Source organism: Scyliorhinus torazame, chromosome 31, assembly GCF_047496885.1.
Source record: "Scyliorhinus torazame isolate Kashiwa2021f chromosome 31, sScyTor2.1, whole genome shotgun sequence".
Lineage (NCBI taxonomy): Eukaryota > Metazoa > Chordata > Chondrichthyes > Carcharhiniformes > Scyliorhinidae > Scyliorhinus > Scyliorhinus torazame.
The window spans coordinates 11940390-11963103 of record NC_092737.1 but is presented as its reverse complement, the minus strand read 5'-3'; the positions used below and the strand labels follow the sequence as shown (position 1 = coordinate 11963103).

Here is a 22714-nt window from a genome sequence, read left to right as displayed (position 1 = left end):
AGCAAATGGACGTATTAGTGAGAGGCAGCACGGTTTTGTGAAGGGGAGGTCGTGTCTCACTAACTTGATAGAGTTTTTCGAGGAGGTCACTAAGATGATTGATGCAGGTAGGGCAGTAGATGTTGTCTACATGGACTTCAGTAAGGCCTTTGACAAGGTCCCTCATGGTAGACTAGTACAAAAGGTGAAGTCACACAGGATCAGGGGTGAACTGGCAAGGTGGATACAGAACTGGCTAGGCCATAGAGGCAGAGGGTAGCAATGGAGGGATGCTTTTCTAATTGGAGGGCTGTGACCAGTGGTGTTCCACAGGGATCAGTGCTGGGTCCTTTGCATCTTTGTTAGTATATATAAATGATTTGGAGGAAAATGTAACTGATCTGATTAGTAAGTTTGCAGACGACACAAAGGTTGGTGGAATTGCGGATAGCGATGCAGGACTGTCTGAGGATACAGCAGGATTTAGATTGTCTGGAGACTTGGGCGGAGAGATGGCAGATGGAGTTTAATCCGACAAATGTGAGGTAATGCATTTTGGAAGGGCTAATGCAGGTAGGGAATATACAGTGAATGGTAGAACCCTCAAGAGTATTGAAAGTCAAAGAGATCTAGGAGTACAGGTCCACAGGTCATTGAAAGGGGCAACACAGGTGGAGAAGGTAGTCAAGAAGGCATACGGCATGCTTGCCTTCATTGGCTGGGGCATTGAGTATAAGAATTGGCAAGTCATGTTGCAGCTGTATAGAACCTTAGTTAGGCCACACTTGGAGTATAGTGTTCAATTCTGGTCGCCACACTACCAGAAGGATGTGGAGGCTTTAGAGAGGGTGCAGAAGAGATTTACCAGAATGTTGCCTGGTATGGAGGGCATAAGCTATGAGGAGCGATTGAATTAACTCGGTTTGTTCTCACTGGAACGAAGGAGGTTGAGGGGCGACCTGATAGAGGTATACAAAATTATGAGGGGCATAGACAGAGTGGATAGTCAGACGCTTTTCCCCAGGGTAGAGGGGTCAATTACTAGGGGGCATAGGTTTAAGGTGCGAGGGGCAAGGTTTAGAGTAGATGTACGAGGCAAGTTTTTTACGCAGAGGGTAGTGGGTGCCTGGAACTCGCTACCGGAGGAGGTGGTGGAAGCAGGGACGATAGGGACATTCAAGGGGCATCTTGACAAATATATGAATAGGATGGGAATAGAAGGATACGGACCCAGGAAGTGTAGAAGATTGTAGTTTAGTCGGGCAGTATGGTCGGCACGGGCTTGGAGGGCCGAAGGGCCTGTTCCTGTGCTGTACATTTCTTTGTTCTTTGTTCTTTGTTGTTTGGTGGGAGTGAGGGTTTTTGGTGAGGAAGTGGGTAACCTCACTCTCGCCAAACCACTTCGCGGCCCAAGTCATTGTTTGAGAACAGGTCCGGGTGCCTTGTGGAACCTCTCCCTGCCTGTGACTGGGGGGGGGGGGGGGGGGGGAATCCCTCTCTCCCCATCCAAATTCCAAGGTGGGATCAGTCGCCATGTGGTTGCCCAGGCGGCGATGAGGTGGTGTTTGGGAAAGGGGGATCGGCGGGACGTGGAATGGGAAGCTCGGCAAGCGAGGAGGAATTGGACTGGATTCTCCGGTCGCTGATCGGGTTTGGCCGGGGAATCAACGTTCCCGACCGGATCGGGGGGGGGGCGCCGCCTTCGCGATGCGCCGCCCCCTCCAGAGCGGCGTGCTCGCCACGTACCGACAGGCTGAGGCTAGAGCTGGACGCTCTGCACTGCCTTCATGCTACCCCCGGCCAGGCGGAGGATCGGTGGCCATTTTACGCCATTTTTTCTGTCATTAAAAGCCACCATTCCCACACGGGCGTCGCGACATCGTCCCAGAATCAGAGAATCCAGCCCGTGGCATTATTTTCTGCAGCGACTGGGGGATTTCCTCGGGAAACCCCAAAATTGGCCTCGACAGTGATCGCCAAATTGGGTAAAGGAGAAGAGAGTGTTACGGGCGAGTTTCCAGCCCGCCACTATAACCCTCCCTATCTCTGTAACCTCCTCCAGCCCCTACATCCCTCCCTATCTCTGTAACCTCCTCCAGCCCCTACATCCCTCCCAATCTCTGTAACCTCCTCCAGCCCCTACATCCCTCCCAATCTCTGTAACCTCCTCCAGCCCCTACATCCCTCCCTATCTCTGTAACCTCCTCCAGCCCCTACAACCCTCCCTATCTCTGTAACCTCCTCCAGCCCCTACATCCCTCCCAATCTCTGTAACCTCCTCCAGCCCCTACATCCCTCCCTATCTCTGTAACCTCCTCCAGCCCCTACAACCCTCCCTATCTCTGTAACCTCCTCCAGACCCTACATCCCTCCCAATCTCTGTACCCTCCGGCAGGAAGCGCCGGTTTGAGCGGGAAGCACGAGGCCCTTACAGAGGAGGGAGCTGGCGGGCACAGGGGAGCCTGAATGGCCTCTTTCTGTGCCTGGCGCCGTCCCGTGCCTCCACCCTCTGAGCTGCCACCCCCCTCGGCGCAATCAGAGAGCCTTACTCTGTATCCCACCCTCAAAAGGTTCAAAGAAAGTTCTCGAGCCGCTGAAAACAACTAAAATGAAAGTCGGTCACAGGACTGTGAGGGGGGGAAAAGGTTCTTGGAAATCCCTGAACGTCCCCCAGGGGCGGGGTAGGGTTTGGCTGCTCAAAGCCGACCTTATTTGTTTTACAGAGATTCATAGCTAAGCCGACTGAACAGCGGAAACCCCCACAGCAGAGTTTGTTCATTCTGTCGATGATGCAATTGAGTGCACTGTGTTCGGTTTCCTATTCGAAGTAGAAAACTTGCAGTGTCGAAGTTCACTCAGTAGCTGCTCTCTCGCTGTCCGCCGGAGTGGTGCGTTCGATTGTCCTCACTTTGCAAAGTCGCAGCCAAACACGACAGACGTTTTGACTTGTGAAAGAATGGCACTTTATCATTTCTTAGTGCTCCTGATGTCCTGTGTCCCGGGTAAGTTCCCCCTGAAGCATTTATTGTCTCTCTCTATCTCCCTCTCTCCTCGTTCTCTCTCTCTCTCTCTCTCTCTGGGGGCTCAGGCACGGTGTCGCGTAGGTAGAGGCGGTGGGTGCAGAGAGAGGGAGTGAGTGAGTGATGCAGGAGACTGCTGGAGGGGGTGACCTGGACTTGATCTGTTGAGAGGGAGAGAGAGAGAGAGAGAGAAAAAATATTGGTTCTTGGGTCAACGTCCAAGAAAGGGTCAGGGACTCAGGGGTCCCCTGGGGTGTGGGGTGGGCGGGGGAGGTTAGTGGGGATTTTGGGAGGGGGAGGGGGCGTCTCAGGGACACTGAGACAGCTAATGGGAGAACAATTGGTGCGTTTTTCAGTCTGTGAGCTTTTCACAGCCATTTACTGCAACGGTTACACCTCATTGCCCCATCCCCCCCTCACTGTCCCATACCCCCCTCACTGCCCCCCCCCTCACTGCCCCCCCACACTGCGCCCCCCTCACTGTCCCCCCCTCACTGCCCCATCCCCCCTCACTGCCCCCCTCACTGTCCCCCCCTCACTGCCCCCTCACCTGTCCCCCCCCTCACTGCCCCCCTCACTGTCCCCCCCTCACTGCACCCCCCTCACTGCCCCCCCCACACTGTCCCCCCCTCACTGCCCCCATCCCCCCCTCACTGCCCCCCCCTCCTGCCCCTCACTGTCCCCCTCATCCCCCCCCTCACTGCCCATCCCCCCTCACTGCCCCCCCTCACTGCCCCCCTCACTGCCCACCCCCCCACTCCCCCCCCCTCACTGCCCCCCTCACTGCCCCCCCCACACTGCGCCCCCCCTCACTGTCCCCCCCCTCACTGCCCCATCCCCCCCTCACTGCCCCATCCCCCCCTCACTGCCCCCCCCCACACTGCGCCCCCCACACGCCCCCCTCACTGCCCCCCCTCACTGCCCCCCCTCACTGCCCCCCCTCACTGCCCCCCCTCACTGCCCCCCCCACACTGCGCCCCCCTCACTGTCCCCCCCTCACTGCCCCCCTCATTGCCCCCCCTCATTGCCCCCCTCACTGTCCCCCCCTCACTGCCCCCCCTCACTGTCCCCCCCTCACTGCCCCCCTCACTGTCCCCCCCTCACTGCCCCCCCTCACTGTCCCCCCCCTCACTGCCCCCCCCTCACTGCCCCCCCTCACTGCCCCCCCTCACTGCCCCCCCTCACTGCCCCCCCTCACTGCCCCCCCTCACTGCCCCCCCTCACTGCGCCCCCCTCACTGTCCCCCCCTCACTGCCCCCCCACACTGCGCCCCCCTCACTGTCCCCCCCTCACTGTCCCATACCCCCCTCTCACTGTCCCATCCCCCCCTCACTGCCCCCCCTCACTGCCCCCCCCACACTGCGCCCCCCTCACTGTCCCCCCCTCACTGCCCCATCCCCCCCCCCTCACTGTCCCATACCCCCCTCTCACTGTCCCATCCCCCCCCTCACTGTCCCATACCCCCCCCTCACTGTCCCATACCCCCCTCTCACTGTCCCATCCCCCCCTCACTGCCCCCCCCTCACTGCCCCCCCACACTGCGCCCCCCTCACTGTCCCCCCCTCACTGCCCCATCCCCCCCCCTCACTGCCCCATCCCCCCCCTCACTGCCCCCCTCACTGTCCCCCCCTCACTGCCCCCCTCACTGTCCCCCCCTCATTGCCCCCCCTCATTGCCCCCCTCACTGTCCCCCCCTCACTGCCCCCCTCACTGCCCCCCCTCACTGCCCCATCCCCCCCTCACTGCCCCCCCTCACTGCCCCCCTCACTGTCCCCCCCTCACTGTCCCCCCCTCACTGCCCCCCCCTCATTGCCCCCCCTCTCTGTCCCCCCCTCACTGTCCCCCCCTCACTGTCCCCCCCTCACTGCCCCCCCTCACTGTCCCCCCCCTCACTGCCCCCCTCACTGTCCCCCCCTCACTGTCCCCCCTCACTGCCCCCTCACTGTCCCCCCCTCACTGTCCCCCCCTCACTGTCCCCCCCTCACTGCCCCCCCTCACTGTCTCCCCCCTCACTGTCTCCCCCCTCACTGTCCCCCCCCTCACTGCCCCCTCACTGTCCCCCCCTCACTGTCTCCCCCCCTCACTGTCCCCCCCCCTCACTGTCTCCCCCCTCACTGTCCCCCCCTCACTGTCTCCCCCCCCTCACTGTCCCCCCCCCTCACTGTCTCCCCCCCCTCACTGTCCCCCCCTCACTGTCCCCCCCCCTCACTATCCCCCCCTCACTGTCCCCCCCTTCACTGTCCCCCCCTTCACTGTCCCCCCCCCTCATTGCCCCCCCCCACTGTCCCCCCCCTCACTGCCCCCCCCTCACTGTCCCCCCCTCACTGTCCCCCCTCACTGTCTCCCCCCTCACTGTCTTCCCCCCCTCACTGCCCCCCCCTCACTGTCTCCCCCCTCACTGTCCCCCCCTCACTGTCCCCCCCTCACTGCCCCCCCTCACTGTCCCCCCCTCACTGTCCCCCCTCACTGTCTCCCCCCTCACTGTCTTCCCCCCCTCACTGCCCCCCCCTCACTGTCCCCCCCCTCACTGCACCCCTCACTGTCTCCCCCCTCACTGTCCCCCCCCTCACTGTCCCCCCCCTCACTGTCCCCCCCTCACTGTCCCCCCCTCACTGTCCCCCCTCACTGTCCCCCCTCACTGTCCCCCCCTCACTGCCCCCCCCCTCACTGCCCCCCCCTCACTGCCCCCCCCTCACTGTCCCCCCCTCACTGTCCCCCCCCCTCACTGTCTCCCCCCTCACTGTCCCCCCCTCACTGTCCCCCCCTCACTGTCCCCCCCCTCACTGACCCCCCCTCACTGCCCCCCCTCACTGACCCCCCCCCCTCCCTGACCCCACCCTCCCCAACTCCCTCCTCCCTTCTCCTCTCACCTCCCTCTCCCCCCTCAGTTTACACCTCCGTCCCGTCTGCTCACGCGACATCCCCAAACCCGCACCCCCCAATCAGGAAATGAAAGATATTAAAAAATGACAGTCCAGCCCCTGGCCTTGTCTTGCGAAGAGTCGGATGTGCGGGGGGGGGGTGCTTCCTACTGCAGCCGAATTTCCATTCCAGAGTAGGGATCCCAGAAAATGGGGAGGGGTTTTATTAGCCAGAGCAAAAAAATCTCTTCTGCATCTTGGCCAGATGTCCAACATCAGGGTAAACAAGTGACCAGGGATCGAGAGCACTCCGAGTAAACAAAGCTCTCGGAGATATTGCCAGGACAGATATCTGCGGTAATCACAGACTGTCTCGGCCTCTCACTGTGCATACTGATCAACAACAGCGATGTCTCTATGTGTTCCATTTCACAGCTTTCAGTGGCAGAATCTCAGGACGCACGGGGGTAACCTGTTGCATTCCTATTCTGAAGCAACAATTAGCACAGGAAAAGTATGCTTACATCAAGAGTTATACACTCTTACCAGGACAAGGACGTTGTCCCCAGTATTTAATGTAAGTACACTGGGGTACAGTACTGGTGGGGACGGATCTGTCGCTGTATAACACTGGGGTGCAGTACTGGTGGGGACGGGTCTGTCACTGTATAACACTGGGGTACAGTACTGGTGGGGACGGGTCTGTCACTGTATAACACTGGGGTACAGTACTGGTGGGGACGGGTCTGTCGCTGTATAACACTGGGGTGCAGTACTGGTGGGGACGGGTCTGTCACTGTATAACACTGGGGTACAGTACTGGTGGGGACGGGTCTGTCACTGTACAACACTGGGGTACAGTACTGGTGGGGACGGGTCGTTCACTGTATAACACTGGGGTGCAGTACTGGTGGGGACGGGTCTGTCACTGTACAACACTGGGGTGCAGTACTGGTGGGGACGGGTCGTTCACTGTATAACACTGGGGTGCAGTACTGGTGGGGACGGATCTGTCACTGTATAACACTGGGGTACAGTACTGGTGGGGACGGGTCTGTCACTGTGTAACACTGGGGTACAGTACTGGAGGGGACGGGTCTGTCACTGTATAACACTGGGGTACAGTACTGGTGGGGACGGGTCGTTCACTGTATAACACTGGGGTACAGTACTGGAGGGGACGGGTCTGTCACTGTATAACACTGGGGTACAGTACTGGTGGGGACGGGTCGTTCACTGTATAACACTGGGGTACAGTACTGGTGGGGACGGGTCTGTCACTGTATAACACTGGGGTGCAGTACTGGTGGGGACGGATCTGTCACTGTATAACACTGGGGTACAGTACTGGCGGGGATGGGTCTGTCACTGTATAACACTGGGGTACAGTACTGGTGGGGACGGGTCTGTCACTGTATAACACTGGGGTACAGTACTGGTGGGGCCGGGTCTGTCACTGTATAATACTGGGGTACAGTACTGGTGGGGACGGGTCTGTCACTGTATAATACTGGGGTACAGTACTGGTGGGGAGGGGTCTGTCACTGTATAACACTGGGGTACAGTACTGGTGGGGACGGGTCTGTCACTGTATAACACAGGGGTACAGTACTGGTGGGGACAGGTCTGTCACTGTATAATACTGGGGTACAGTACTGATGGGGACGGGTCTGTCACTGTATAATACTGGGATACAGTACTGGTGGGGACGGGTCTGTCACTGTATAACACTGGGATACAGTACTGGTGGGGACGGGTCTGTCACTGTATAACACTGGGGTACAGTACTGGTGGGGACAGGTCTGTCGCTGTATAACACTGGGATACAGTACTGGTGGGGACGGGTCTGTCACTGTATAACACTGGGGTACAGTACTGGTGGGGACGGGTCTGTCACTGTATAACACTGGGGTACTGTACTGGTGGGGACGGGTCTGTCACTGTATAACACTGGGGTACAGTACTGGTGGGGACGGGTCTGTCACTGTATAACACTGGGGTACAGTACTGGTGGGGCCGGGTCTGTCACTGTATAACACTGGGGTACAGTACTGGTGGGGACGGGTCTGTCACTGTATAACACTGGGGTACAGTACTGGCGGGGATGGGTCTGTCACTGTATAGCACTGGGGTACAGTACTGGTGGGGACGGGTCTGTCACTGTATAACACTGGGGTACAGTACTGGTGGGGCCGGGTCTGTCACTGTATAACACTGGGGTACAGTACTGGTGGGGACGGGTCTGTCACTGTATAATACTGGGGTACAGTACTGGTGGGGACGGGTCTGTCACTGTATAACACTAGGGTACAGTACTGGTGGGGACGGGTCTGTCACTGTATAATACTGGGGTACAGGACTGGTGGGGACGGGTCTGTCACTGTATAACACTGGGGTACAGTACTGGTGCGGACGGGTCTGTCACTGTATAACACTGGGGTACAGTACTGGTGGGGCCGGGTCTGTCACTGTATAACACTGGGGTACAGTACTGGTGGGGACGGGTCTGTCACTGTATAACACTGGGGTACAGTACTGGCGGGGATGGGTCTGTCACTGTATAACACTGGGGTACAGTACTGGTGGGGACGGGTCTGTCACTGTATAACACTGGGGTACAGTACTGGTGGGGCCGGGTCTGTCACTGTATAACACTGGGGTACAGTACTGGTGGGGAGGGGTCTGTCACTGTATAACACTGGGGTACAGTACTGGTGGGGCCGGGTCTGTCACTGTATAACACTGGGGTACAGTACTGGCGGGGATGGGTCTGTCACTGTATAACACTGGGGTACAGTACTGGTGGGGACGGGTCTGTCACTGTATAATACTGGGGTACAGTACTGGTGGGGACGGGTCTGTCACTGTATAACACTGGGGTACAGTACTGGTGGGGATGGGTCTGTCACTGTATAACACTGGGGTACAGTACTGGTGGGGATGGGTCTGTCACTGCAACACTGGATTATCCCAACCAGAAGATTTTTCTCTGTCTGACTCAATGCTTTCAAACAATTTGAAACTCCTCCGTCAGATTACCCTGTTGGTCGCAGCCATGTTAATCGATCTTTGATCCAGTTTGATGCATTTCCCTCTGTTTCCACATCACAGATTTACAATGGTCGACAATTCTACAGTCTGTTTGTTGCCCAGCAAGGCGCAGGAAATGAAGAAGGCCGTTGATGCCAGATCTGCAGGTAAGACTCTTAGTCCTGGTCAGCGGAACAGAGCTCTCGGTGGGCAGGATCCCTCTTGACGTGGTGATGGGGTTAGGGTCGCAAACACATTTCGTCAAGAAAGTCTTGCATTTTGATAGCACCGTGGGGTTGTGGATGTCTACACATGTTCGAGCTGTCCCCTCATTGCGTGGTTCGCCGTCGGTCGCTTGGATGAGCGGCAGGCACTGGGGCCTTGGCTGCCTAGGAGGCCTGGCTACTCCTGCGCGATGGGGTAGGCCTTTGAGGGGAGACTGAGTAGGATGCGGGCCAACACCTTCTGCAGTTTATTGACATTTAAGTAACAACCGTGAAGAGCTCGGCAGGCACAGAGTGGCTGGTTCCCTCGGCTGGAGGGTCCAGAACAAGGGGTCAGACACTCAGGACTGAGGTGTGTGGTGATATGCATCACTGTAAATACACAAGGGGTTAATGTAAATACACTACGACTAAGTAAACACTAGAGGGAGCACTCATGACATGCAGACATACAGCTAATGACCACATAGACACGACCAATGGGCAGTCAAGACACCCAGAGGTGAGATTACCACAAGGGGGCATTACGCAACCCATATATAAGGACAGGGCACACACGCTCTGTCTCTTTCCACAGGCGACACTTAGAGAGTAGGACAGGGGCAGATCCGAAGCATCACACCCACCACGTGGCTTAGAGCAGACTGGTTAGTTAGACTGAGTTACTGGAGCAAGATTAGCAGGAGAGTCGAACTCATAGAGAACTGTGCTAATGGTTCAATAAATCACAGTGAACTTACCTCAAAGTTTGGAGTATCTTTTGGTCAGAGCTGCAGCGAGTTGCGGCCTGTGTTATCCCAGAGTACATAGCACAACAAAAGGCACCTTATCAGTAAAGATAGACAGCTCCCAGCCTTAATCCAAATGATGACGCAATCTTCGTACTATCCAAGTACCTGAAGAGATTTGACATTGTTTTGGAAAATGCAGGTCACCTTTTCGCTTACTGACGTGAGAACATTCTCACCATCGTAGCCTTTGGCAAGACAGAGAAGACAAGCGAGAGATCAAAAAGATAATTGTGGGTTAACATCCTGTTTTGATAGGTGAACGCTTCCGCTGTGGCGTAGCAGTGTCTGTTACTGAGTGTCAGGAACGGCGGTGCAGCAGTTAGCACTGTTGCCTCACAGCACCAGGGACCCGGGTTCGATTCCGGACCCGGGTGACTGTCTGTGCGGACTCCACTCGCTCTCCCTCCGTGTCTGCGCGGGTTTCCTCCGGGTGCTCCAGTTTCCTCCCACAAGCCCTGAATGACGTGCTGTTAGGTAGATTGGCTGTGCTAAATTGCCCTTTAGGGCCCGGGGATGTGCAGATTTGGTGGGGTTATGGGATTGTGGGGATAGGGGGAGGGGAGTGGGCCGAGGTGGGGGTGCTCTTTCAGGGGGTCGGTGCAGACTCGATGGGCCGAATGGCCTCCATCTGCACTGTAAGGATTCCGTGACAATTAGCCCAAAGATCGCATTCGGCACAAACAGCAAAATCAGCAAACTTACCGCATACCACAGGTTCAAAGCAAGTTAATATTTTAATCTTACAAACAAAAACGTACCTTAAAAAGATAAGTTTTCTTCTCTCAAAATTCCATCACACTTTGACTGTAGCACGTAGGGAGACAGTGACTTGGTGATATTGTCATTGGACTAGTAATTCAGAGACCCAGGGTAATGCTCTGGGAACCTGGGTTCAAATCCCGCCCCAGCAGATGGTGAAATCTGAATTCAATAAAACTCTGGATGATTATGAAACTATTGTCGTAAAAACCCATCTGGTTCACGAATGTCCTTTAGGGAATGAAATCTGCCATCCTTATGTGGTTTGGCCTACATGTGGCTCCAGACCCACACAGCATTGTGGTTAACTCTGAAAAGGCTGATTAGGGGGTTGGATAGGGTGGACAGTGAGAGCCTTCTCCCGCGGATGGAAATGGCTGGCACGAGGGGACATAACTTTAAACTGAGGGGTAATAGATATAGGACAGAGGTCAGAGGTAGGTTCTTTACGCAAAGAGTAGTGAGGCCGTGGAATGCCTTACCTGCTACAGTAGTGAACTCGCCAACATTGAGGGCATTTAAAAGTTTATTGGATAAACATATGGATGATAATGGTATAGTGTAGGTTAGATGGCTTTTGTTTCGGTGCAACATCGTGGGCCGAAGGGCCTGTACTGCGCTGTATTGTTCTATGTTCTATGTTCTAAGTTGTGTTCAATGGTTCAGTTAATCTGTGTTTGATCATGTGAATCTGGTAAATGACGTAAGTTAAGTCCCGGCATTGAATCAGGCACCACAGAGGCTACTTTAAACATAAGCGTGGAGATTTTGTGATTGACATGTTAAAGTTCTTGTTAACAAACATTTAGAAACTAGTGTCCATGCGTAACTTTAATGTATCTGAAAAAAAGTGCAACCAAATGCTCACTGGGCCATTTCAGAGGGGCAGTGAAGACAACATTGCTGTGAGTCTGGAGTCATGTGTAGGCCAGACCCGATAAGGACGGCAGATTTCCTTCCCTCGAGGACATTAGTGAACCAGATGTTTTTTTTTAAAAAAACGATCGGTGATGGTCGACCATGACTAAGACTCGCTTTCGATTCCAGATTTTATTGATTGAGTTTTAAGTTCCACCAGCTGCCGTGGTGGGAATTGAACCCATGACCCCTGGCGATTCAGGCTGGAGCCTCGGGATTCCAGGATGGAAACAAAGGTTCTATTGTGCTCTGCGTTTTGTTATGAAATCCATTGTGTTCTGATTTTGAGTTCAGTGAATTCTCAATGATTTCCTCACGATGAGATTTGTAAAGATTGGGTTGGTTCATCGTCTATTTGTTCCCCATCTTATTTGAGGAATGGGGCTGGATTCTCGGGCCCCTCAGTCGCGTGTTTCTTGACAGCGCTGTGTTTGCCAGTGGCGGAATCCTCTGGTCCCGTTGGCAGCGCACCCCGCCGCCCGTGGGTTTCCCGGGGGCGTGGCGGGGGCCTCAATGGCAAACCCCATTGACAAGCGGCGGGAGTTGAGAACCTCGCTGCCAACGAATGGCGCGGCCAGATTCTGCGTCCTCGCTCGCTGCGGGAGCGGGGCGGACTGGCGGCGGAGTATCCCGGCCTACATTTCCCGAAGGAGAGGGCCTGTGGCAAGCGATAGTGGCAATGGGAGGCGGGATGGAAGAGTTTGACTCCTTGTTGGGGCTCATTAACCCCGCGAGTGCCAAGAGCGAATAGCCAGCGACGGACTCTGTGCTAGAGTGATTGACAATTATCAGCCTATAGGCAAGGCAAGTGTCTGGTTTGGTGGAAATGCCGCTCTTTCAGCGTTTGACAGGGTTCGATTTGAAAGGGTTCGTCAAATGTGTAAATGTGAAAATGAACAGGGTTGTTAACATCACCTTATTCCTTTCTCAGGAGCTCCACAGGACACTCCTTCGATGGACTTCCAGAGTGGGTCAAAACAGGGCACAGGAAAAGGGAAAGGAACGGCCCACCCAACATCCTCGCCCGGGGAGTCGACGCCTTCACCAGGGCCTGTAATGCCCACTTTGACCACCACAGCTCTGCCAGGGCAAGACGGTGGAACATCCCTTCCCTCAGTGCCAGTTTCTCCCCCATCAACCGATGCCCAAGGGCATGGAACACCCCAAACATCCAGTTCCGCTGCCCAACCTCTGCCTGGGCGCCAGAGAGAAGACACAATGAGTCCCACGCTGCCCCCATCAACTGCACTAACCCATGCCCAAACATACGGAGGATCCCAGACGGCGGGTACCTCGGCCCCGGCTCGGACAGGGCTAGACGGACAAGAGAGACCCTCAACCATTCAGACAACGGCTGCTCCTTCCAGCACAGCCCAGTTGCCACATGAGGACGATACAACAAAGAGCTGGGCAGAAACCACACTCAGAACAAGCCATCATCCTGTGAATATCATAGCCTCAACAATGACGCCCCCTCTTAATGAACAGGAGATGGAAGAAACCAGAACAGTCGGAGTCATCGACAGCCCCAGTAAGGCACTAATTTTCCTGTGTATATTATAGAGAATAACAGTCTGTGTATATTATAGAGAATAACAGTCTGTGTATATTATAGAGAATAACAGTCCCTGTGTATATTATAGAGAATAACAGTCTGTGTATATTATAGAGAATAACAGTCTGTGTATATTATAGAGAATAACAGTCTGTGTATATTATAGAGAATAACAGTCCCTGTGTATATTATAGAGAATAACAGTCTGTGTATATTATAGAGAATAACAGTCTGTGTATATTATAGAGAATAACAGTCTGTGTATATTATAGAGAATAACAGTCTGTGTGTATATTATAGAGAATAACAGTCTGTGTATATTATAGAGAATAACAGTCTGTGTATATTATAGAGAATAACAGTCCCTGTGTATATTATAGAGAATAACAGTCTGTGTATATTATAGAGAATAACAGTCTGTGTGTATATTATAGAGAATAACAGTCTGTGTGTATATTATAGAGAATAACAGTCTGTGTGTATATTATAGAGAATAACAGTCTGTGTATATTATAGAGAATAACAGTCTGTGTATATTATAGAGAATAACAGTCCCCGTGTATATTATAGAGAATAACAGTCTGTGTATATTATAGAGAATAACAGTCCCCGTGTATATTACAGAGAATAACAGTCCCTGTGTATTTTATAGAGAATAGCAGTCCCTGTGTATATGAAAGAGAATAACAGTCCCTGTGTATATTATAGAGAATAACACAGCCCCTGTGTATATTATAGAGAATAACAGCCTCTGTGTATATTGTAGAGAATAACAGTCCCTGTGTATATTATAGAGAATAACAGTCCCCGTGTATATTATAGAGAATAACAGTCCCTGTGTATTTTATAGAGAATAGCAGTCCCTGTGTATATTGTAGAGAATAACAGTCCCCGTGTATATTATAGAGAATAACAGTCTGTGTATATTATAGAGAATAACAGTCCCCGTGTATATTATAGAGAATAACAGTCTCTGTGTATATTATGGAGAATAACAGTCTGTGAATATTATAGAGAATAACAGTCCCCGTGTATATTATAGAGAATAACAGTCTCTGTGTATATTATAGAGAATAACAGTCTCTGTTTATATTATAGAGAATAACAGTATCTGTGTATATTATGGAGAATAACAGTCTGTGTATATTATAGAGAATAACAGTCCCCGTGTATATTATAGAGAATAACAGTCTCTGTGTATATTATAGAGAATAACAGTCCCTGTGTATATTATAGAGAATAACAGTCCCCGTGTATATTATAGAGAATAACAGTCCCTGTGTATTTTATAGAGAATAGCAGTCCCTGTGTATATTATATAGAATAACAGTCCCCGTGTATATTATAGAGAATAACAGTCCCCGTGTATATTATAGAGAATAACAGTCTGTGTATATTATAGAGAATAACAGTCCCCGTGTATATTATAGAGAATAACAGTCCCTGTGTATTTTATAGAGAATAGCAGTCCCTGTGTATCTAAAGAGAATAACAGTCCCTGTGTATATTATAGAGAATAACAGCCCCTGTGTATATTATAGAGAATAACAGTCCCTGTGTTTTTAATAGAGAATAACAGTCTCTGTGTATATTATAGAGAACAACATTCCCTGTGTATATTATAGAGAATAACAGTCCCTGTGTATATTATAGAGAATAACAGTCTCTGTGTATATTATAGAGAATAACAGCTCCTGTGTATATTATAGAGAATAACAGTCTCTGTGTATATTATAGAGAATAACAGCTCCTGTGTATATTATAGAGAATAACAGCCCTGTGTATATTATAGAGAATAACAGCCCTGTGTATATTATAGAGAATAACAGCCCTGTGTATATTATAGAGAATAACAGCCTCTGTGTATATTATAGAGAATAACAGCCCCTGTGTATATTATAGAGAATAACAGCTCCTGTGTATATTATAGAGAATAACAGCCTCTGTGTATATTATAGAGAATAACAGTCTCTGTGTATATTATAGAGAATAACAGTCTGTGTGTATATTATAGAGAATAACAGCCCTGTGTATATTATAGAGAATAACAGTCTCTGTGTATATTATAGAGAATAACAGCCCCTGTGTATATTATACAGAATAACAGTCCCTGTGTATATTATAGAGAATAACAGCTCCTGTGTATATTGGATAAAGTGCAGACGGAGGCTCTTCTTCCATCATATCTGTGCTGGCTCTTTGTAGTAGCATCAAATTAGACCCTGTCCCTCTCCCTCTCGTTCGTCCTCAATCACCTCGCAAGTTGTTTCCACTCCAGCTATCTCTCCTGTTCCCCTTTTGAAAGTTCCTGTTGAATGTGTTTCCGCCGACTCTTCAGGCAGCAGCTTCCAGACCACAGCAACGCGCTGTGTGTAAAAAATGAAGATTCTCACCTTGTCTCTGATTCTTATTCGCCGATGAGATTTGGCTGCTGACCTCTAATGTCACTGGAACAAATTCTGCCCATCGTTTTTTGTTTAACCTGTCTTCCGCTGTATTCCACAAAGAATTGAATCACTTCATAGAACATAGAACATAGAACGATACAGCGCAGTACAGGCCCTTCGGCCCACGATGTTGCACCGAAACAAAAGCCATCTAACCTACACTATGCCATTATCATCCATATGTTTATCCAATAAACTTTGAAATGCCCTCAATGTTGGCGAGTTCACTACTGTTGCAGGTAAGGCATTCCACGGCCTCACCACTCTTTGCGTAAAGAACCTACCTCTGTCCTATATCTATTACCCCTCAGTTTAAAGCTATGTCCCCTCGTGCCAGCCATTTCCATCCGCGGGAGAAGGCTCTCACTGTCCACCCTATCCAACCCCCTGATCATTTTGTATGCCTCTATTAAGTCTCCTCTTAACCTTCTTCTCTCCAACGAAAACAACCTCAAGTCCATCAGCCTTTCCTCATAAGATTTTCCCTCCATACCAGGCAACATCCTGGTAAATCTCCTCTGCACCCGCTCCAAAGCCTCCACGTCCTTCCTATAATGCGGTGACCAGAACTGTACGCAATACTCCAAATGCGGCCGTACCAGAGTTCTGTACAGCTGCAACATGACCTCCTGACTCCGGAACTCAATCCCTCTACCAATAAAGGCCAACACTCCATAGGCCTTCTTCACAACCCTATCAACCTGTGTGGCAACTTTCAGGGATCTATGTACATGGACACCTAGATCCCTCTGCTCATCCTCACTTCCAAGAACTTTACCATTAGCCAAATATTCCGTATTCCTGTTATTCCTTCCAAAGTGAATCACCTCACACTTCTCTACATTAAACTCCATTTGCCACCTCTCAGCCCAGCTCTGCAGCTTATCTATATCCCTCTGTAACCTGCTACATCCTTCCACACTATCGACAACACCACCGACATTAGTATCGTCTGCAAATTTACTCACCCACCCTTCTGCGCCTTCCTCTAGGTCATTGATAAAAATGACAAACAGCAACGGCCCCAGAACAGATCCTTGTGGTACTCCACTTGTAACTAAACTCCATTCTGAACATTTCCCATTAACCACCACCCTCTGTCTTCTTTCAGCTAGCCAATTTCTGATCCACATCTCTAAATCACCCTCAATCCCCAGCCTCCGTATTTTCCGCAATAGCCTACCGTGGGGAACCTTATCAAATGCTTTGCTGAAATTCATATACACCACATCAACTGCTCTACCCTCGTCTACCTGTTCAGTCACCTTCTCAAAGAACTCGATAAGGTTTGTGAGGCATGACCTACCCTTCACAAAGCCATGCTGACTATCCCTGATCATATTATTCCTATCTAGATGATTATAAATCTTGTCTCTTATAATCCCCTCCAAGACTTTACCCACTACAGATGTGAGGCTCACCGGTCTATAGTTGCCGGGGTTGTCTCTGCTCCCCTTTTTGAACAAAGGGACCACATTTGCTATCCTCCAGTCCTCTGGCACTATTCCTGTAGCCAATGATGACATAAAAATCAAAGCCAAAGGTCCAGCAATATCTTCCCTGGCCTCCCAGAGAATCCTAGGATAAATCCCATCAGGACCCGGGGACTTATCTATTTTCAGCCTGTCCAGAATTGCCAACACCTCTTCCCTACGTACCTCAATGCCATCTATTCTATTAGCCTGGGTCTCAGCATTCTCCTCCACAACATTATCTTTTTCCTGAGTGAATACTGACGAAAAATATTCAGTTAGTATCTCACCTATCTCTTCAGACTCCACACACAACTTCCCATCCCTGTCCTTGACTGGTCCTACTCTTTCCCTAGTCATTCGCTTATTCCTGACATACCTATAGAAAGCTTTTGGGTTTTCCTTGATCCTACCTGCCAAATATTTCTCATGTCCCCTCCTTGCTCGTCTTAGCTCTCTCTTTAGATCCTTCCTCACTACCTTGTAACTATCCATCGCCCCAACTGAAACTTCACACCTCATCTTCACATAGGCCTCCTTTTTCCTCTTAACAAGAGATTCCACTTCTTTGGTAAACCACGGTTCCCTCGCTCGACGCCTTCCTCCCTGCCTGACCGGTACATACTTATCAAGAACACGCAGTAGCTGATCCTTGAACAAGCTCCACTTATCCAGTGTGCCCAACACTTGCAGCCTACTTCTCCACCTTATCCCCCCCAAGTCACGTCTAATGGCATCATAATTGCCCTTCCCCCAGCTATAACTCTTGCCCTGCGGTGTATACTTATCCCTTTCCATCATTAACGTAAACGTCACCGAATTGTGGTCACTGTCCCCAAAGTGCTCTCCTACCTCCAAATCCAACACCTGGCCTGGTTCATTACCCAAAACCAAATCCAACGTGGCCTCGCCTCTTGTTGGCCTGTCAACGTATTGTGTCAGGAAACCCTCCTGCACACACTGTACAAAAAACGACCCATCTAATGTACTTGAACTATATCTTTTCCAGTCAATATTTGGAAAGTTAAAGTCTCCCATAATAACTACCCTGTTACTTTCGCTCTTATCCAGGATCATCTTCGCCATCCTTTCCTCTACATCCCTAGAACTATTTGGAGGCCTATAGAAGACTCCCAACAGTGTGACCTCTCCTTTCCTGTTTCTAACTTCAGCCCATACTACCTCGGAAGAAGAGTCCCCATCTAGCATCCTCTCCGCCACCGTAATACTGCTCTTGACTAGCAGCGCCACACCTCCCCTCTTTTGCCTCCTTCTCTGAGCTTACTAAAACACCTAAACCCCGGAACCTGCAACAACCATTCCTGTCCCTGCTCTACCCATGTCTCCGAAATGGCCACAACATCGAAGTCCCAGGTACCAACCCATGCTGCCAGTTCCCCTACCTTATTTCGTATACTCCTGGCATTGAAGTAGACACACTTCAAACCACCTACCTGGACACTGGCCCCCTCCTGCGACGTCAAATCTGTGCTCCTGACCTCTATACTCTCATTCTCCCTTACCCTAAAGCTACAATCCAGGTTCCCATGCCCCTGCTGCATTAGTTTAAACCCCCCCAAAGAGCACTAACAAATCTCCCCCCCAGGATATTTGTGCCCCTCAGGTTCAGATGTAGACCATCCTGTCTGTAGAGGTCCCACCTTCCCCAGAAAGAGCCCCAGTTATCCAGAAATCTGAATCCCTCCCGCCTGCACCATCCCTGTAGCCACGTGTTTAATTGCTCTCTCTCCCTATTCCTCATCTCACTATCACGTGGCACGGGCAACAACCCAGAGATAACAACTCTGTTTGTTCTAGTTCTGAGCTTCCATCCTAGCTCCCTGAAAGCCTGCCTGACATCCTTGTCCCCTTTCCTACCTATGTCGTTAGTGCCAATGTGGACCACGACTTGGGGCTGCTCCCCCTCCCCCTTAAGGACCCGGAAAACACGATCCGAGACATCACGTACCCTTGCACCTGGGAGGCAACATACCAAACGTGAGTCTCTCACGCTCCCACAAAATCTCCTATCTGTGCCCGTGACTATCGAGTCCCCAATTACTAATGCTCTGCTCCTCTCCCCCCTTCCCTTCTGAGCAACAGGGACAGACTCCGTGCCAGAGGCCCGTACCCCATGGCTTACCCCTGGTAAGTCCCCCCCCCCACAAGTATCCAAAGCGGTATACTTGTTTCTCAGGGGAACGACCGCAGGGGATCCCTGCACTGACTGCTTTTTCCCAGTCCCTCTTACAGTTACCCATCTATCTCCAATCTTTGGTGTAACTAATTCCCTGAAGCTGCTATCTATGACCCCCCTCTGCCTCCCGAATGATCCGAAGTTCTTCCAACTCCAGCTCCAGTTCCCTAAGTCGGTCTTGGAGGATCTGGAGATGGCAGCACTTCCTGCAGGTAAAATCAGCAGGGACACTAACGGCATCCCTCACCTCAAACATCCTGCAGGAGGAACATTGCACTCCCTTCCCTGCCATCCCTCTAACTTTCTACCAAGATCTGGCTAACAACTAAATTAAATTTTTTAAAAAATAACAATAATAAAATATGGTACTTACCTCACACCAATGGGTTTTATTATTAGGTTAGAGGAGGGCACGGTAGCACAGTGGTTAGCACTGTGGCTTCACCTCGGCAGGGTCCCAGGCTCGATTCCCGACTTGGGTCACTGTCTGTGCGGAGTCTGCACGTTCTCCCCGTGTCTGCGTGGGTTTCCTCCGGGTGCTCCGGTTTCCTCCCACAGTCCAAAGACGTGCAGGTCAGGTGGTTTGGCCGTGCTAAATTGCCCTTAGTGCCCAAAAAGGTTAGGGGGGGGGGTAATTGGGTTACGGGGATGTGAGGGCTTAAGTGGGTCGGTGCAGACTCGATGGGCCGAATGGCCTCCTTCTGCATTGTATGTTCTATGAAAGTCGGAAAATCTAGGCTGAGGGCCTGTGGAGAGTGACAGAAAATAGAGTTCCCGTTCCGGGTCCATTTCACCCTCTTTCGGAGCTGATCCACTGAAGAGGAGGTGCTTGTTCCTGCAGTTTGTGTCAGGCTTCCCTGGGAGATCGAAGGCGGGCATCGTGGGCACGTTGTATCGGAAGACAAGCCACACGACCTCGAAACGTTAATTCCGTTTTCTCTGTCCCCGGGTGCTGCAGACCCGCTGGGATTTTCCAGCTTTCTGTGTCAGATTTCCAGCCGGTGCAGCCTTTTCTCTTTTAATTATGGAAATGTACCCGACAGGTTTCATTAAAAATTCACCCGCGTTGGTGTTTTGACAGGCTCCACGACAGCAAGGAAGAGGGGGCCGGAGGTGAGCGGCCGCTCGGAATGGACCTCAGGTGGTTCCAGGTGGCACGTGGGCCTGTTCCTGGCACTAATTGTCACAGCTGCCACCGCCTTCGTCTGGGTCACTTCGGTTTGGAGAGAGTACTGGCTCGTTCCTCCAAGGAAACCGGTCTTCAGGCAGAACCGCACTTCAGGTAGGGAGGGAACGGGTCGGCAGGTTGTGACTGGAGATGAAATAAACCCTGTCATGATATTCAGATAAACATCATGGTGCAAACACACATACACACTGATGGACAGATCAACGGACCAATCAATACACACACAACATCACAGCCAATCACAGGCAAGAGCATACACACTATAAAACGGGGAACACAACGCTTCCCACTCATTCCAGCAGGAGACAGCTCAGGGCACAGAGCTCACAGCAAGCCACTCAGACATTCACCAAGTGCTGAGTGCTTCTCCAAGATAGTGTTAGGGCTAGGTCCACAGGTTAGAGGGTAATGAACGAACCACAGTAACCAGTTTACAGATGTTGTTATTGTTAGTAATAAAACTGAGTTGTACCATCCGCAACCGTGTTGGTTCGTCTGTGTAGCAGAGTACCCAACGCGACAAACCCGAGGGAGCTTGATTTGGAAGATGGTGGAATGTGGTGGGTACTGGATGCAGCCATTGTTGGGGGGTGAGGGGCTTTTTAGCTGAGTGGTTATATTACTGGGATAATAATCCTTGAGATTTGAGTTCAAATCCCCGCCATAGCTACAGAAAATTAAATTTCATTTGTTGATTAAATCTAGAATTAAAAAGCTAGTCTTGATTACGGTGACTGTAAAACAATCGTCTTTTCTGCAATATTCGGGGGAGGGGTCTGCCTGCAGTCCAAGGATTAAACTGCCGATTTTTAACATCAAGCCCCCTTTTTTTTTTTTGATTAGGTACCGTGACCCTTCTGTGCTACTCCAATCTCCAGGGCGGAGGGACGCCGAGGCAGGAATGTTAAACGGAGGAAGTCTCGGAAGTCGAGGACCCTTTCAGCATGCAGGCAGGCCTGTACGGCGGCAAAGTGACGAAAGGCGTGGAGAACGCGGGAACTTCAATGGATTCCGGAATGTTTCAGAATAAAGTGATCCACGAAAGTCTTTGCAGAGCGAGAGGTGGCGGGCATTTACTGCCCTCGCACGCATTCGACGAGATATTTTTCCCATCTTCTCACTTTGTCCTACCGGAGCCGCATTCCCACCCCCCCTGCCACCCACCCACCCTGCCGAACATCGTGACTGGACAGATGCTTAAAGCTTGCAGATCTAGAAGACGACAGAATGGCTGAACGCAAACCTTTCTCCACAATGTTAGAACCTTAATGGTTGCACTTTTACCTGAACGCTCTGGGCCTTTCACAGACTTTGACAACCTACACCCACTGAGCTCCTCTCCATGCACTCGAGACCGCATGGAGTTATCACCCTGGTGATGAACCCCCTTGCGGAATAGCTGCAGACGCTGGCGCCTACTCTTTTGCAGTCATTGAATTATTCGTCGAAGCTTGGGGATAAAGCGAGAATGGAAGCTTACAGAATTCACCGGAAAAAATGCCACGGGTCCCAGGGGCTGGGTTAGATTCTGGAGCGAGGGGGAGCCAATCCCAGCTGTTAACCGACTCCAATCAGTGAGGTGATTACTGACATCCCGAACTAGTTGCCGACTTTTATTGTCAGAGATCCCTGGAAACTGACGGGATTGGTGGTCTCTGATTAAGGGGTGCTTGTATTGGATTTAAAGGAATATTGGGAAGGGTTAACCAGGACAGACTCGCTCTCACAGACAGGAGACGCTGTCACACGCTCGCTCTCACAGACCGGAGGCACTGTCACCACTTGCTGTCACAGACAGGAGGCGCTGTCACCACTCGCTGTCACAGACAGGAGGCGCTGTCACCACTCGCTGTCACAGACAGGAGGCGCCGTCACACGCTCGCTCTCACAGACAGGAGGCGCTGTCACACACTGTCACAGACAGGAGGCGCTGTCACACACTGTCACAGACAGGAGGTGCTGTCACTCACTCACTTTCACAGACAGGAGGCGCTGTCACACACTATCACAGACAGGAAGCGCTGTCACACACTCGCTCTCACAGACAGGAGGCGCTGTCACCACTCGTTGTCACAGACAGGAGGCGCTGTCACCACTCGCTGTCACAGACAGGAGTCGCTGTCACCACTCGCTGTCACAGACAGGAGGCGCTGTCACACACTCACTTTCACAGACAGGAGGCGCTGTCACACACTGTCACAGACAGGAGGCGCTGTCACACACTGTCACAGACAGGAGGCGCTGTCACACACTGTCACAGACAGGAGGCGCT

The 22714-nt window shown here is 51.6% G+C and overlaps 1 protein-coding gene across 1 annotated transcript; it reads left to right on the top strand.

The window, feature by feature from the left end:
- The first annotated feature begins 2661 nt into the window (after positions 1 to 2661).
- Positions 2662 to 22255, top strand: LOC140404677 (uncharacterized). The gene is made up of 6 exons (XM_072493334.1): positions 2662 to 2981; positions 6296 to 6437; positions 8972 to 9057; positions 12514 to 13113; positions 20335 to 20535; positions 21286 to 22255. The coding sequence occupies exons 1-6, from the start codon at positions 2936 to 2938 to the stop codon at positions 21348 to 21350; spliced, it is 1140 nt and encodes a 379-aa protein (XP_072349435.1). The 5' UTR covers positions 2662 to 2935; the 3' UTR covers positions 21351 to 22255.
- The last annotated feature ends 459 nt before the right edge of the window (positions 22256 to 22714 follow it).